Source organism: Glycine max, chromosome 17 (assembly GCF_000004515.6).
Source record: "Glycine max cultivar Williams 82 chromosome 17, Glycine_max_v4.0, whole genome shotgun sequence".
In the NCBI taxonomy this organism is placed as follows: domain Eukaryota; kingdom Viridiplantae; phylum Streptophyta; class Magnoliopsida; order Fabales; family Fabaceae; genus Glycine; species Glycine max.
Genome location: NC_038253.2, coordinates 10,380,820 through 10,396,697, shown reverse-complemented (window position 1 = coordinate 10,396,697; position 15,878 = coordinate 10,380,820). Strand labels below are relative to the sequence as shown.

At 32.9% G+C, this 15,878-nt stretch overlaps 1 protein-coding gene and 1 pseudogene across 1 annotated transcript; both read left to right on the top strand.

The window, feature by feature from the left end:
* The first annotated feature begins 208 nt into the window (after positions 1-208).
* On the top strand, positions 209-4,205 carry LOC100817803 (probable inactive purple acid phosphatase 27; annotated as a pseudogene).
* Positions 4,206-11,852: 7,647 nt separating this feature from the next.
* Positions 11,853-14,442, top strand: LOC100818693 (exocyst complex component EXO70B1). The gene has a single exon (XM_003549804.4). It carries the CDS (start codon positions 12,185-12,187, stop codon positions 14,183-14,185), a length of 2,001 nt encoding a protein of 666 aa, XP_003549852.1. The 5' UTR covers positions 11,853-12,184; the 3' UTR covers positions 14,186-14,442.
* The last annotated feature ends 1,436 nt before the right edge of the window (positions 14,443-15,878 follow it).

Genomic DNA, 15,878 nt, shown 5'->3' with positions numbered 1-15,878 from the left:
GTTACACTCTATGTTGGACCATGCCATAGTTAATACAAATTAAATAATTGGATTTGTTTTCTGCAAATGGTTAGACTTGATAATTTGGTTGAATTTAAAATTTTCAACCATTTAATTTCTGTGGTGTTTATTAGTTGTCTCATTTGTGCTTTGATGTGTATGATTTCAGGGTGAGGATACACAATGGGTGACAGTAGATGTTGATTAACCTGACCCATCTGCAGAAGATTGGGTTGGAGTTTTCTCTCCTGCAAAGTTCAAGTAAGTTATAATTACACATCTCTTTCTCATGATGGACTTTATTGAATATTGCATAGAAGTTAGAACTCATCTCTGTACCAAGCAGGCAAGCACTGATCCTCAATTACTGAGATTTTCAAATCTAGTTATTTCTAAAGCCTGTGCATCTAATTATTGCTAAAAGAACTAAGTGAGAGTCTTCTTTTTTAATGACAGTACATCAACCTGTCCACCTGTGATTCAAAAGAAGTGATTCCTTACATCTGCTCAGCTCCAATTAAGGTATATATCATAAATCTCCGATTGAATTAAATTGCAGGTTGGATTATTTTTCTAAGTGATGCATTACTCATGTGATTTTTTTGAAACTTTGTACCAGTACAAGTTTACGAATTATTCCAACTCACTATACGAAGACAGGAAAAGCTTCTTTGAAGTTCCAGTTGATCAATCAACGTGCAGATTTCTCCTTTGGGCTATTTTCAGGCAGACTGTTAAATGTGCTTCCAGGCTCCTTCAGCTGTTCTTATATTTAATATCTCCTTCTCATTCTAACTAAAGCATGCTCATGTTAATTGAATCTCACCTTAGATGTAGCATTGCAGCCACTATTTTACACTAATGCACTTAATATGGAACCAGCCTATCTTCATTCAGACTTTGTACTTGATTTGTGGGCTGACTTATAGTCATCTGATTGAACACTGCAGCCTAAGCTTGTGGCAGTTTCCAATTTCATATCATTTGTCAATCCTAAAGTGCCTCTGTATCCACGACTTGCTCAGGGGAAGTCTTGGGATGAAGTAAGTTTATCTTCATGCTTTGAGGTCCTTGATATTTTGATCACACAAGTAATAGTATTCATTACTTCTATTTCTCCTACTATGGCTTTGCTTCTGTGATGCAGTTCCTATATATGAAGCAAGTTAACAAGTGTCCTATATAGAGTTAATGATAGATTTTGAGCACAACCCTCCAATGATGATAGTGTCTAAAAAGATATTAGATTTTATAAGTTTAACATGATATCATTAGATTTTATAATTTGACATGATACTTTGTAATAGGAATTGATGTTATGTTGTTTCTTTAACACTCTGAAACAAATATTAGGACTACAGAAGTGATCTTAGGATTATTCGGCCTGTCTTATGCAGATGACAGTTACATGGACTAGTGGATATGACATAAATGAAGCTATACCGTTTGTTGAGTGGGGTCCTAAGGGTAAAACGCAAGTGCAATCTCCTGCCCGGAACATTGACATTCAGTCGTAACAGCATGTGTGGTATGGTTTATTTGGTCAAAATGCCATCGCACAACAATGGGTTTTTAGTGCATACATGGACTGGTCCAGTTAATATTTTTTAGAAAACCTGAATGCTAAATTGAATTTCTGCTTAGCTTTCTGAAAATTGTATGAACCCTGGCTAGGAGTCATCATGAGCATTAATCACTTTAAAACTGAATAAACTGAAATCACTTGGTTTATTTACATCTTCCCTCCTCTCTAATTCCCCTTCTATAATGTTCCCCATAATGTGCCATCAAAATATACCTAGGAGAACAAACTTGATTTGTTGAAAATTATACCAGAGTAGCATCTTATGAAATGGAGGGTGGGAGGGTAAGAAACAAAGAACTGAAAATCTAAGTTTTAGTAGAAGTAGCTTTCGGTAAGCTGAAGTCCATAACCAGTAATGATTTTCCTGTTTAAATTGCCATCAAATCTTGTTTCTCATGTTTTCGATACATTTGCAACATTTCGTTGCAAGTTATTGCGTTCTCTTGAAGCTGGAAGTAAGTAAATGTTGGAAACTCTTATATACAGATTGCTGCTTTTTTATGCTCTTGAAAAATTGGGAGTAGGCTTTAGTATAGCAGCATAATGTGGATCTTTTGTTACTCTCACTTGCAGGTTCACCTGCACAGACTGTTGGTTGGCGTGACCATGGTTTCATACACACAAGTTTTCTCAAAAACCTTTGGCCAAATTTAGTGTATGCATTCAAATATCCATTTCTGTTTATAACACAATGAGGATCTGGCAAAGTTTGTTCTATATTTAAAAAATAAATAAATAAATTCAGGTATACATATCGATTAGGGCATCTATTGTCAGATGGTTCTTATATTTGGAGCAAGAAATATTCATTCAAGTCATCACCTTATCCTGGACAGGACTCACAGCAACGTGTTATCATATTTGGTGACATGGGGAAGGTAATGTTCTCATTTTCAATATAAAATATCTATAAAGCAAGAAGACTGTCTGAAACTGTCTTTGGGAGGAAGAACCTAGTATGCAAGGAGTAAGCATGGTCTGTACAATTCTTGTTGTACACGTTAGTGTTGGAATACAAGTGTGAGGTGAAGTCCCACATCGAGTAAAAGTGAAAAATTTAAGCACTACAAGTGAGGAAAAGACCCATAAACTTTAAGGTTTTGAGTTAAATTGTGGTGTCAAGTTCTTTTATGTGGTTGTTAATGGTTTATTGGTGTAAATCTCCCCGGTAGTAACAATCATGAACCTGATTAGTCCAACACCGGATCATTTTATAACACTACAAATTTAGGTGGTCCGACTGAAAATAGAGCAAACTTTTGGTAAATTCAGTTTCATGAAAAATTTAAATTTTTCCATTATATGCATGTTTGTTGGAGTACATTAAATTTTAGGGATAATCTTTTTTTACCCCATCAAAAGCTCTGAATTAATTTTTTATTCTATTTTTGAATTATTAATAGTTCTTAAAATAATGAAACATGATCTTTTATTCAGTTGTTTAAACATTTAAATATAAGACTTATTCAATAAAAAACACTGCCAGCAATTCCAAATTAAACCCACGTTCTTCTCTATTATGTCTCCTTCTCTCCTATGTTTTTTCTCAAATTAAAACCAACAATTGATATTTAGAGCTTTCTTCTTGAGGAACCTGTGAAATGAATGTTGAATCTAGTTTCTCACAAATTGCTCCTCTTGTCTTTGATGGGGAGAGTTATGATCTTTGGAAGGTGAAAATGAAGTCTTACACGGAGTCTTTTGATTTATGGAATGATGTGGAAGAGGATTATGAAGTATCTCTGTTGCCTGAAAACCAAGAAGGCGAAGGCAAATACATGCCTATTTGCTGGTGTTTCTCAGACGATCTTTATCAGGATCATAACTCTCGATTCACACAAAAAAATTTGAGATTATTTAAAGGAAGAGTATGAAGGGGATGCAAGTGCTAAACCTGATGAGTGAATTTGAGATGCAAAAGATGAAGGAATCCGAGACAATTAAAGGATATTCGGACAGATTGCTTGGTATCACTAACAAGGTTAGATTGCTAGGCACTACATTTGTAGATTCCAAAATTGTTGAAAAAATTCTGGTTATAATGTTTGAGAAATATGAAACATCAATAATCATTTTGGAGATTACAAAGGATCTATCCAAGATCTCTTTGATGGAGGTGATACATAGTCATGAGAAGGATGTTGTAGATATCACCACAAAATTAATTAAATTTTAAATTCATGTTTGGCATTTGTTACAACGGTGGTATGAAGTTGATCGAATTCATTTAAACTCAGTGAAATTTTTTTATAAAATATCTGGTGGCATAAATATGTTTTAGTATTCTAATTGAATAGTTCCGAGTTATATACAAAAATGTGTGTAAATAGTTCTAATGATGACATAGTAATGTATTTTTCATATCGGACATATAATAAAAGAGATTCTGGATATCCAGGTATGCAACGGATTATGGCATGTTTCGCTTCTGCATAGCTGACACTGAACATGATTGGAGGGAAGGATCAGAACAATACAAATTCATCGAGCATTGCCTTGCAACAGTAGACAGACAGAAACAACCCTGGTTGATTTTTGCTGCTCACCGTGTGCTTGGATATTCATCTGATTTTTGGTATGGTGTGGAGGGCTCATTTGAAGAGCCAGTGGGAAGAGAGAGTCTGCAGAGAGACTTTGGCAGAAATATAAAGTAGATATTGCAGTTTATGGCCATGTCCATAACAACGAAAGGACATGCCCCATTTATCAGGTAAGGATAACAGCCAAATATGTCATGACTCTATTTAAATTCAAACCAACTTGCACAGTTGGCAAGTCCATGACTTGTTGTTTTCTTCAATGTTTGCATCATTCATCTTGTATAACTTACTATTCCTACTGTTACAATGGTGAACTTTTAATAACTTCCATACTAATGCTAATTTTTTTATGAACGAAATCCACATACTGAATCAATGTGTGAATGATGAAAAGTCTCGCTATTCCGGCGTTGTGAATGGAACAATTCATGTTGTTGCTGGAGGAGCAGGAAGCCACTTGTCAAACTTCAGCCAAGTAACCCCAAAGTGGAGTCTTTACAGAGACTACGACTTCGGGTTTGTCAAGTTGACAGCATTCGATCATTCATCTCTCCTCTTTGAATACAAGAAAAGCAGTGATGGAAAGGTCTACGATTCTTTTACCATTTCAAGGGATTACAAAGATGTCTTGGCCTGTGTGGATGATAGCTGTGAAGCAACCACTTCAGCAACTTGAACTGCTTCTTTATACACATGCACGTTCTAATGGCTTTTCTTTTTCTGGTCTTTACTTTCTTGAAAAAAAAAATCTAGCCATAACAAATGTTATTCTGGCTTAAACATTTACAATTTATAAGTACTCTCAAGAAAAAGTTATTAGTTACACTTTATATTGTACATGTTAGACTACATAGCTGCAATAGTACAAAACATACCAAATGAATACAATACTAATATACTATTAAGTAGTAAATAACAGTGGGTAGATGGATTGCATACCTCTGACCGGTTAAAGATACAAAAGCATTCATTCGCTTTTAGTTATCAACTTATCAGCATAAACTTTTGGGTTGAATTACTCATACCAGTAATAGCTGATAGGTCATAAACTTGTTATGGGAGAATGTGAAATACCATAATGGAGTACAATTTTAAGTGAAATCTGAAAAAATATTTTTTAATCGAAAGTTATTAACTTATTGAATTAGAAATATTTTTTGATATACAATGTCCATACCGAGGTTAGAACAATGGCCTCCTTGAATAAACTTTTTAGTAAGTATTTTTAGGGAAAAAATATTAAAAAAATAATTTTTTCATAAGTTAAAATTAATTTGTATAAATTAATTTTAACTTATGGAAAAATTTATTTTATTTTTTTCCTATAAATATTCAGGATAAAAAGTTATGTAAATAATTTCTTAAAAATCACCCCTTCCTAGCGTGAAACTGTTTATCGATTAATTACCAAAAATTAATATAAAATTGTTCTACCATAAAAAAATTTAAAAATGCAACAGATGAGAAGAATAAGATTGAAATAGACCCTTGACCTGCAAGTTGGTTGATTAATAAAAATTGAGAGCAAAGAGCATTCAATCAATCAATCAATCAATGGTCAACTCTATGCTATGCATATATAATTAAAACTCCATACCTTGCATGTTTCAATGAATTCAGTGATTCATATGTTTGACGGAATCAACTTGGTCCTAAAAATATCAAGCTTGTCAATTGTGGTTTCACACAGAATTTCAGAATGTGATTTAGAAGTTTCTAAAATTGGATCGAATTGAAAATCAAATGTTGCGCTTTATTTCTAACTTTTATTAAAATTAAAGTGTTTGTTTTTTTTTTTAAAGTATTGCAAAAATATTAATCAAAGAGTATCAGGAATTATATTAAAGATATATTAAAAATTATAATAAAATATATTGATAACATTCTCAATAAAAAAAACTTACTGATTTGTATTTTCATTTTGAAATGGAGAAGGTAGTACACTAAAAATTTAAAAAATACTAATAATATATTATTTTACATCACTCTTTTATATGTTGTTTATAAATCAGTATCACCCTAGTTAGTAAAATTAGCATGAATTCTTATTAAATGATATACAGCGGTAAAAAGAGTGTAATTTTGATATATCGTTAGCATAAATTACATTTAAAATTAGAAAGAAAATGAGGCTTTACTAAAAAATAAATTTAAAATTACATAATTGCCCGTTAATTTAGAAAGGAAAGTACTAATACGATTTTTGTCCAAATGGAGAGAGAGATACCTAAAGTAATTGTAGGTAGGGTTATTCAAATAAAAAACTATTAATTTTTTTTTATATTTTTGTTACCTCCTTTGTAAATGTATCAATTCGTTCAAGTAATATTTTAAAATAGTAAGATCGAGTGTCGAGTCCACAGAGACTTTGACTGTACTTAAAGTTTATATATGTTCAATTTTAAGCAATTAATGAATTGAATTGAATATTTGTGAAGTGATGGAGCATAAATATAAATTTGATGTAAATTAAACTACGGAACAAAGCATGTACAAAGTTGAAAAAACAAACACTCGGTGCAACGAAGTGACGGGAGATGCAAAATTACAAGCATGTTGGGGGTTCAGTCTACCAAAATTACTCTTAATACAATGTTAAGGATTTTTTTTCTCTATTTAATGTTATTACAATTATTATCTACATCCACTAACCTACTTTAGTCATGATTCCTCAAGTGAGAGCGTTTTTAAATTACCTAATTTCTCTCCTAATCTCTTAAGAGCTACATCAAACAAGTTGCATGATGAGCAGTGGTGCATAATGTAGGATAAATAATATAATTCTATCCCTAGAGATGGATTGTTGATAACTGCAAAATTTGAGTTAATTTGATAGTCAATTTTGACTAAGACTGATTGCAATTTCTTTACTTTACCATTGTTTTTAATGAAATAATAAAGAAATTAATATCTTTGTAGTTTTTTATTAGCAAAATTCAAAAGAAAAAAATTTCAAGTGTTTTAGAGAAAAATTGATGCAAAACTAAGAAGAAAAAGTTGAAGATTTGGACAACTCGCTTAGCGCACAAGACAGACCCAATGCGTCTCCTCGCTTAGCACGAAGAAGCCCAAAGGCACGCTTAGCGCGAAAGCCCACACTAAGCACAAAGTCAACGTGAAAAGTAAGCTACCTCAGACCTATAAAAGGAGTAAGAAGCAGAAGGGAAATGGACCAATCCCTAAAACCTACACACCGGGACACAGATTCAGAGCTTTCTAACGAATACATCATAAGCATGAGCATCTCTAATAAGGGAAACCCTCTTTATATGTTCATTATCTCATTTGCTTGCTTTATTCATCCTTTCCCTTCTTCTATCCACATCAGCTCCTAAAGTGTAAAGTCTCTCGTGGTAATGAGAGACTAAACTCCCATTGTTGGTAGTCTCGCAAGCCAACTCTTGTAATGTAACTCTTTCTTGTTATCTATTTAATGCAATCCTGTTTCTATTGCTCTTTTCTGTGTTTAATTGTTTATTATAGTTTGCTTAATTATTTTCTAAAGAATTGGGGAAGAATATCTAAATGAAATCATTGCTAGAAATAGATTGATATTCATTTAGCCTATTTCATGCATCCTTAATCTTAACGCAATTTATTATTTTTATCTTTGTAAAGAAATTTGAGAGAAAAAGATAGATAAATCAGACTCTTCATGCGGGAAATCAACTATAGAGTGTCTTAGTAGTTGTGGATGGAAATAGAGATATCATTAGATAGAGAAAATTATTAACATTGCATCACAAATAGTTTTTGCATGTTAGGCCCCAACATATTTACATTTTGAACTATCTTTTTATCTTTTACATTTCTTATCTTTAAATCTCTTATCTATTTTATCTTCTATTTTTTTTATCTTTAAATCTCCTATCTTTTCTTTTCTTTCAAATCTTTTATTTCCTACTTTTTTTTATCTTCTATTTTAAATTTCTTATCTCTGGCTTGTAAATTAGGTTTGAATCAATCTAAGTACAAACATCCCTGTGGATTCGACACTCGAACTTCTGAGTACTTTACTACTTTACAATTTAGTGTACATGCCAATGAGTTAACAATTGCCTAGATGTTCTTTTTAAGTTCTTAGGAAATAAACATTTGTCAATGCCTAAACCCTATAACACTACATGAGCATGGGCGATCAAATCATAAACATGATATAAGCACAGAAAAGAGACAATAATATCAAAATAACATTAAATAGATAGTTAGAATCATTACATCAAAAGTGTTTGATTGTTGAGCTCTCAACAATGAATGATTTAGTCTCTCATTGTCATGAGAGGCTTACAAATACAAAAAGGGGCTAGAGGAAATGGAAGTGGGTGGAAGAAAGATGGAAGAGAGATGCTCCAAAGTGAGTGAGTTCCTTTCCTTTTCGTGCCCTAACTCTCACTATATGTTGCTGAATGAATCACTCCAAGTTTTCTCTTTTTTTCTTCTTAAAACACAACATAATCATATTTTTCGACATTGATTATGTATTAAGCGAGATGGGTGTGCTAAGCATGGTGCAAACATGTCCACCTAACTTAAGTAACCATGTGCTAAGCCGCATGGTGCGTGTTTAAGGCGCTTGCACATGATAGATGGCTTCCAATGTGACTTCTTACGCTAAACGAGCTTCTTGGCCTAGGAGTCCTGACGTGCTGAGCATAATACTCCAGTTAAATTATACAACCAAAAATACTAACTTTAGCATCTACTGAATAAAAACTCAGAAGAAGTTAACTTCCTAATGTTTTGACACAAAAGAAACAATAAAAAAAAAATAAAAAATAAAATAATTGTTATATGATTTAAATACATAAATTATGTATGCGTAATAATTATCAATTTCAATTATGAATATTCTAGTATTAACTCGATGACAATGCACATTAAATCAATCTAAAAAATGATAATGCACATAAAAATTTAGATAAATTAGACATTTATAATTATGTAAATTAATAATTAATATTTACTTACCTTTTTAAAATATATATTATATGTTAAATAAAATTTATTTAATGAAGTATTAAATGATTTTAAAAATTTCTAAAGTTAATTTATTCGGTAAGAAATTTTAATATAACAGTTAATATACACAATTAATTATTAAAAATAATAGTTTTATAAAAACTATTACTATTAAAATAACTTTGATGTCTTTCCACCCAACAATTAGTATTTAATAACAGTCAAAATACGTGCTGCGAGCTTGCTGCAAGTGTTCCTTTCAATCAACATTTGTAATTATTTTTCTTTATTAATTACTATAATATATATACTGCCTATTGTGTCAATATTTCTTGGTTCTCACTCTTCTCTTCTTAAGTGTCATGTAGATGTTAGATATTTTAATTTTTGATAATTTTCGTAAATTATATTGTATAGATATAGATATTGTAATTAAATGACTACAATTAAAGTAAGCCGAGTCCAGTTAACAGCAATGGGACTGTTTACCAAACAGAACTTCCAATAAGAATCGCTCAATTATTCTCTTTATTTCTACCCTTTTTTTTTATAGAAAAATCCAATCAAATTTCTTTTTTCTAAGGATTAAAACAACAACAACAAAAACATTTCTCTCACTTTTTTTTTACAAAACTTATCACACCTATTTTTTGTTAATAAAATCTCATTGATTTTCTTTTGTCATGTAAAAGTAATATAAAATTTATAGGGTAAAAATATAGTTGAAAACAATACTAAAGCATGCAAGTAAATAAACTGGCATTCACAGTATAATGCCACACTTACCAGGAGGGACACTAAAAATATGTAGGCCAGCATGCATATTAGGATAAGCATTAAGTTTGATTATTAGTCATGTGTTAATACTAGATAATAATATATAAATAATGGTATGATTAACCATGGGAAAATATTATTTTATCAATCATATATCTATAATTAATTATCGATAGAATAATTTTTACAAATAGGATTTATATTTGTATATATTAGGAGAAAAATGAGTTTTGGACAATTTATTTTATTAAGATTGTATAGATAATATATATATATAGTTATCTATAATAGTTGACTTAACATTTAAAAAATAATTGTTGCAGAAAACAACATGTATTTTCATTATAATCTCTGCATTTTTTTCTTATAACAATTTTTCCTCTCAAAATTCCGCCCATTTAAAGGACTAAATTAAACTTAAGAAATTTGTAAAAAAAAAGAAGTGCTTTAAGCATCATAATTATAGTAATATTGGATTATTAAATTTAAGATTACGTTTGACATTTATTATGATTGTCAATATCTAATTATTATTATGATTTGATTTGATTATTTAATTTTTTTAATCAGCATGAGATCCATTTGAAATATCACTACTTTTATTGATAACTCATCCCTATTGAAAAATCTAATTAACCACTTTTTATGATGTTTCTCGTTTTAATTACATTTGTTTTTCATCTAAGGTTTGAACTTAATATCTTATAAGAGTATAGGATCACTGGACCAATTTAGTTATTGATATTTGATTGCTAGTATTAGTATTTGATTTGATTCATTGTTAATTAAAATGCCTCAGTAAAATATTCAATATTATTTCAAATATTTTTTTTATTTTTTAAATTCAGTATTTTAATTTTTTTAATAAGTACTAGATACTATTTGTTTATAATATTATCTAATTGCTGACAATCAAATCATTTTAATTTATTAAATTTTTAAGTATATTCATTTAAAATTACTAATATATATATATATATATATATATATATATATATATATATATATATATATATATATATATATATATATAAAACTCATATTTAACAATAAGAAATTAATTGAGTAAAAAAACACCAAGAAATCAATACACATTGAACTGTACTCTTTATTGATAATATATTATAAAAAAAATAAAATATTTGATTATATACTATAAAAAAATTATAAAAGATAAAATATTTGATTATATATAATTATATTAGAATTATATCCAATTGCTGATAATCAAAATTTGACAATTACATATATTATATTAGCCTTATTAGGAAATTAGGAAACAACCAGCATTGTAAATAAAATAGTGTAAAAGATGTTACATAATTTAAATCAAAATGTTTAAAGAAATTTTTTGTTTTATAAAATCTCTTATTGAATAAAAGAAAAATTTTGGTAAAAAAAAAGTAGTACAAATTTATAATACCTTTGAAACTCTTCATTGATTTTAAAATAAAATAGACATAAATAATTTTTCGTTAAAATTTTCTATTCCAACAGTTATTAGTATTTTATAAAAATCTCCTACAATTCCAATAAGTAAACATTAAATATTTTAGAATGAATTATTGTTTGTTATTTAAAAATTTGAAGTTTATAAAAAAAATCAACAATTTATTTTCAAAGACGTCATCCTCAAATTACTTTCGGATTTTCCAACAATTTTTTCGTCTTCCATTGTCATGCATACTATTTTCTATACTTACATTGAATTTTTATTATTACATCTAAAAATAAATTGTCTTAAAATCATTTTTGAAAGAAAAATTAATTCCAATTATAATTTGTATGCATATAATTAATTATTAAAATAATCTAGTTTAGATTTTCACAGACCAGGATTTTTAGATTATTTGAGATTTTGTTTTAATAAAAAGAAGAGTTTAGATTTTCTAAGTAGAACGCATTGTGATTCGTGATCTTAAAAAAAGAAAGAAAAGGTTAGTTTGCTTACCCAAATAAATAAGAACCCAGACCATAAGGCACGTCATCACATTACATACAAAGTCCACTGCGTGATTAGCAATGTCTCACTCCAACTAAGCCGGCCAAGCCAACACTCTTTCTCTCTTCCCAAACAATCCCTAACAACACCATTTTTATAAAAAGAAAAAGAAAAAGAAAAATCTACAAAATTCTGACATATCCGAGAATAATGCTCACCAGCAGCATATCTTCTTTTTCCTTTCTCGCTCCAACAATTCCCTAACCCAAACTATCTTCACTCTCTTCTTCACCCCTTTTTTGCTTTCACACCAATCTCAGACAAAAAAATACTATAAAAAAATAATTAGGAAACCCTAGAACCGTTTCGGTGGAGGAAAACATGGCCACCACCACCAGTCTTGGCGGCGGCGCAGGCGGAGACGACCGCGTCCTCGCCACAGCTCAGCAGATCGTGAAGAGTCTTAGAGCGGCCAAAGAGGATCGCGAAGACATGCTTATGATCTTCTCTGCCTTCGACAACCGTCTCTCCGGCATCTCCGACCTCATCAACGGCGACGATTCGAAGTCTTCTGATGAGGAAGAACTCGACCGCTTCGAAGCCGCGGAGAAGGTGATTCTCGCTGACGCCTCCCACTCCGGCGAGCCTTCGCGCCAATCCACGTCGCTCTTCAACCCTCCGAACAATCCCGCGGAGTACTTCTCAGCCGTCGACGAAATCATCCACTGGATGGAGCAGTTCTCGATCGCGCCGCCGCCGTCCTCCGCCGCGGGTCGCACCATCCAGGTCATCGCGGACCGCGCCGAGAACGCGATTCAGCTCGCGATGTCGCGGCTCGAGGAGGAGCTTCGGCACGTGCTGATTTGCAACACGATCCCTCTCGACGCCGTGAGCCGCTACGGCTCGATCAGGAGGGTTTCGCTCTCGTTCGGCTCGCATGACGGCGCCGCCGCAATTGACGATTCCCCCCTCCAGAGCTTCGGCGAGGTCGACTCGAGCCGCTTCCACGACCGCGCCGCGAGCCTCGGCGACGACTTGTTCGTCGATTTGGTGCGTCCCGAGGCCGTTCAGGACCTCAGAGAAATCATCGATCGCATGGTTAGGTCTGGTTATGAGAGAGAGTGTCTACAGGTTTATAGCAGCGTCCGTCGTGACGCTTTGGATGAGTGTTTGGTTATTCTCGGTGTTGAGAGGTTGAGTATTGAAGAGGTTCAGAAGGTTGAGTGGAGGAGTTTGGATGAGAAGATGAAGAATTGGGTTCAGGCTGTTAAGGTTGTTGTTGGAGTGCTTCTCAGTGGTGAGAAGAGGCTCTGTGATGGTTTGTTTGGCGATTTGGATGATTTGAAGGAGATTTGTTTCAATGAGACTGCTAAGGGCTGTGTGATGCAGTTGCTGAATTTTGGTGAGGCTATCGCGATTTGTAAGCGCTCGCCCGAGAAGTTGTTTCGGATTTTGGACATGTATGAGGCTTTGAGGGATGCTATGCCTGATTTGCAGGCCATGGTTTCGGATGAGTTTGTGATTGGTGAGGCCAATGGCGTGCTGAGTGGGCTTGGTGAGGCTGCCAAAGGGACTTTTGCTGAGTTTGAGAATTGTATTAGGAATGAGACTTCCAAGAAGCCGGTCATAACCGGGGATGTTCATCCTTTGCCTCGTTATGTTATGAATTATCTCAAGTTGCTTGTTGATTATGGTGACCCTATGGATTCGCTTCTGGAGCTTAGTGAGGAGGATCTCTATCGGTTTAAAAATGATCTTGGTGGTGATGGTTCGCAGTTAGAGGCCATGTCGCCCTTGGGGCAGCGAATTCTGCTGCTCATGTCGGAGCTTGAGTATAATCTTGAGGAGAAGTCGAAGCTTTATGAGGACAGTGCAATGCAGCAGGTGTTTTTGATGAACAATCTTTATTACCTAGTGCGGAAAGTGAAGGACTCGGACCTAGGGAAGGTCTTGGGGGATAATTGGATTAGGAAACGCCGTGGTCAGATACGCCAGTATGCTACAGGGTATCTCAGAGCCTCTTGGAGCAGGGCCTTATCTTGTTTGAAGGATGAAGGGATTGGAGGGAGCTCCAATAATGCATCAAAGATGGCTTTGAAGGAGAGGTTCAAGAGTTTCAATGCTTGTTTTGAAGAAATTTACAGGGTTCAGACAGCTTGGAAGGTACCGGATGACCAGCTTCGGGAGGAGCTGCGGATATCTATATCAGAAAAGGTGATTCCTGCATACCGCTCGTTTGTGGGAAGATTTAGGTGTCAGTTAGAGGGAAGGCATGTTGGGAAGTACATTAAGTATACACCAGAGGATCTAGAGACCTATCTATTAGATTTATTTGAAGGATCCCCTGCTGTATTGCATCACATAAGGAGGAAAAGTACATAGTATATCATAAGATGCTTTTAGCAGGTGAACTCATTTTATGAGAATTACTTGAAAATGGTTTCCTGTGTCATGTGTATTTCTACTTGGATAGGTGTTTATTTTACAGGTGTTAATGTTAGAATGGGATTTTGTGACATTCGACTCTTCCTCCAAGCCCCTTCCCCAAATCCAAAAAAGATTTATTTTTTTCATGTTCCTTCGAATACTGTAATATCTTTTGTATATAGTGTTCTGATACAGGTTATCTATGTTGTTTATACTTGTTGAAACAGTACACTCATTAGCTATCATATATTCAGATCCTGTGTATTTACTGCAGTTTGCATAATTGTTAGCTTTCTTTATAATCAAAGGACATTGATTTTCTTACCCGGTAGTTGTACTATATAGTTTAGCTGATGATAATCCAAGTGAGGAAATATAACATAGGTGTAGTGAATATTGAATCTACTCAGGAATGAAATTTGCTCATGAAAAGCTTGCATATTTATCAGAATGTTGTCAACAATCCTGTAAGATTGATTGTTGTAAGTTATGTTTTAGTTATTAGTTCGATGGTGTTCTTTGTTCAAACGTTGTTTATCTCACTATTTTTCAACACCTAACAGCACTTTCAGATGCTGCATTTGTGCACCTTTCTAGGCAATAGTTTCGACTTCCGTCGTATTAAAATCTTAATTAGTAGCTCTGGCCATGTGGATATGCTACTTTGCCTTTGCCTCATGGTTTTACCTAGGCAAACATTTAAACTCATCAGGGGTTGCACTCTGTTTACTTTTTTCTCCTGAAATGAACTCTCATAAGTATACTTTAGCCAGTCATTTGCCTGAATTGAGACTTCATATTATTAATCATCAGACTTGCTGAAACTAGATAATTTGTCTGTTTATTGTAAATGTTGTTCCTCGTTATGGTTTTTATGATTCTTCATTTTTTGCTGATATGGCAGTTGTGGATTGGAATATAAAAAGTCGTTTTCCCATGTGTAATTTCTCTCCTTTGGGTATTAAGTTTGTAGATATTTACTTGTTGAAAGTCTTGTCATGCTTGCTCGCGGTTTTTAATAGCTAGCAATTGTTGCATGTTCATTGCATCTGCATTTTCATTCAGGAAAATCAAGATGTAATGGCTTCGGACTCTTCATATTCTTTGATGTTGAACTGTCAATTAAATTGAAATATCGTGTTTTCTGTTAGGAAAGAAACGGTCCTGATTTTGTTCTGTTGGACAAATGGTTTGGCTAAGAAACTTTACACGGTGTGAACTGATAAAGCATGATATGGCGATGCATTATCTACCTGTCCGCATCCTAACTAGCTACTAGTCACACTTAGCAGCAACATTACACGAGTTGTGTCTTAATTTGTGTAAACCTATCACGGGAAAGCGTTAACACTACGTTTATTTAGTTTTTCTTCATTTTCCGTGTCATTGATGCAGTATTATTCGGACCTAGTCTATCGGTAATGGAAAAAAAGAGACGGATTTGGCTATTTTAATGCACAATCTTGTCAATATATATGGATAAAGAATCAATAAATTATAAAAATTAGTATAGGGATTTTTTTATCCGTAAAAATAGAAACAGAATGAGAGGATTTATAATTATTCATTTACTTTGTTAATCAACTGAATTAAATCTTCTTAACAGGAGTAATATTCTTGTTAACAGTTTTAATCAAAGAGAAAATAA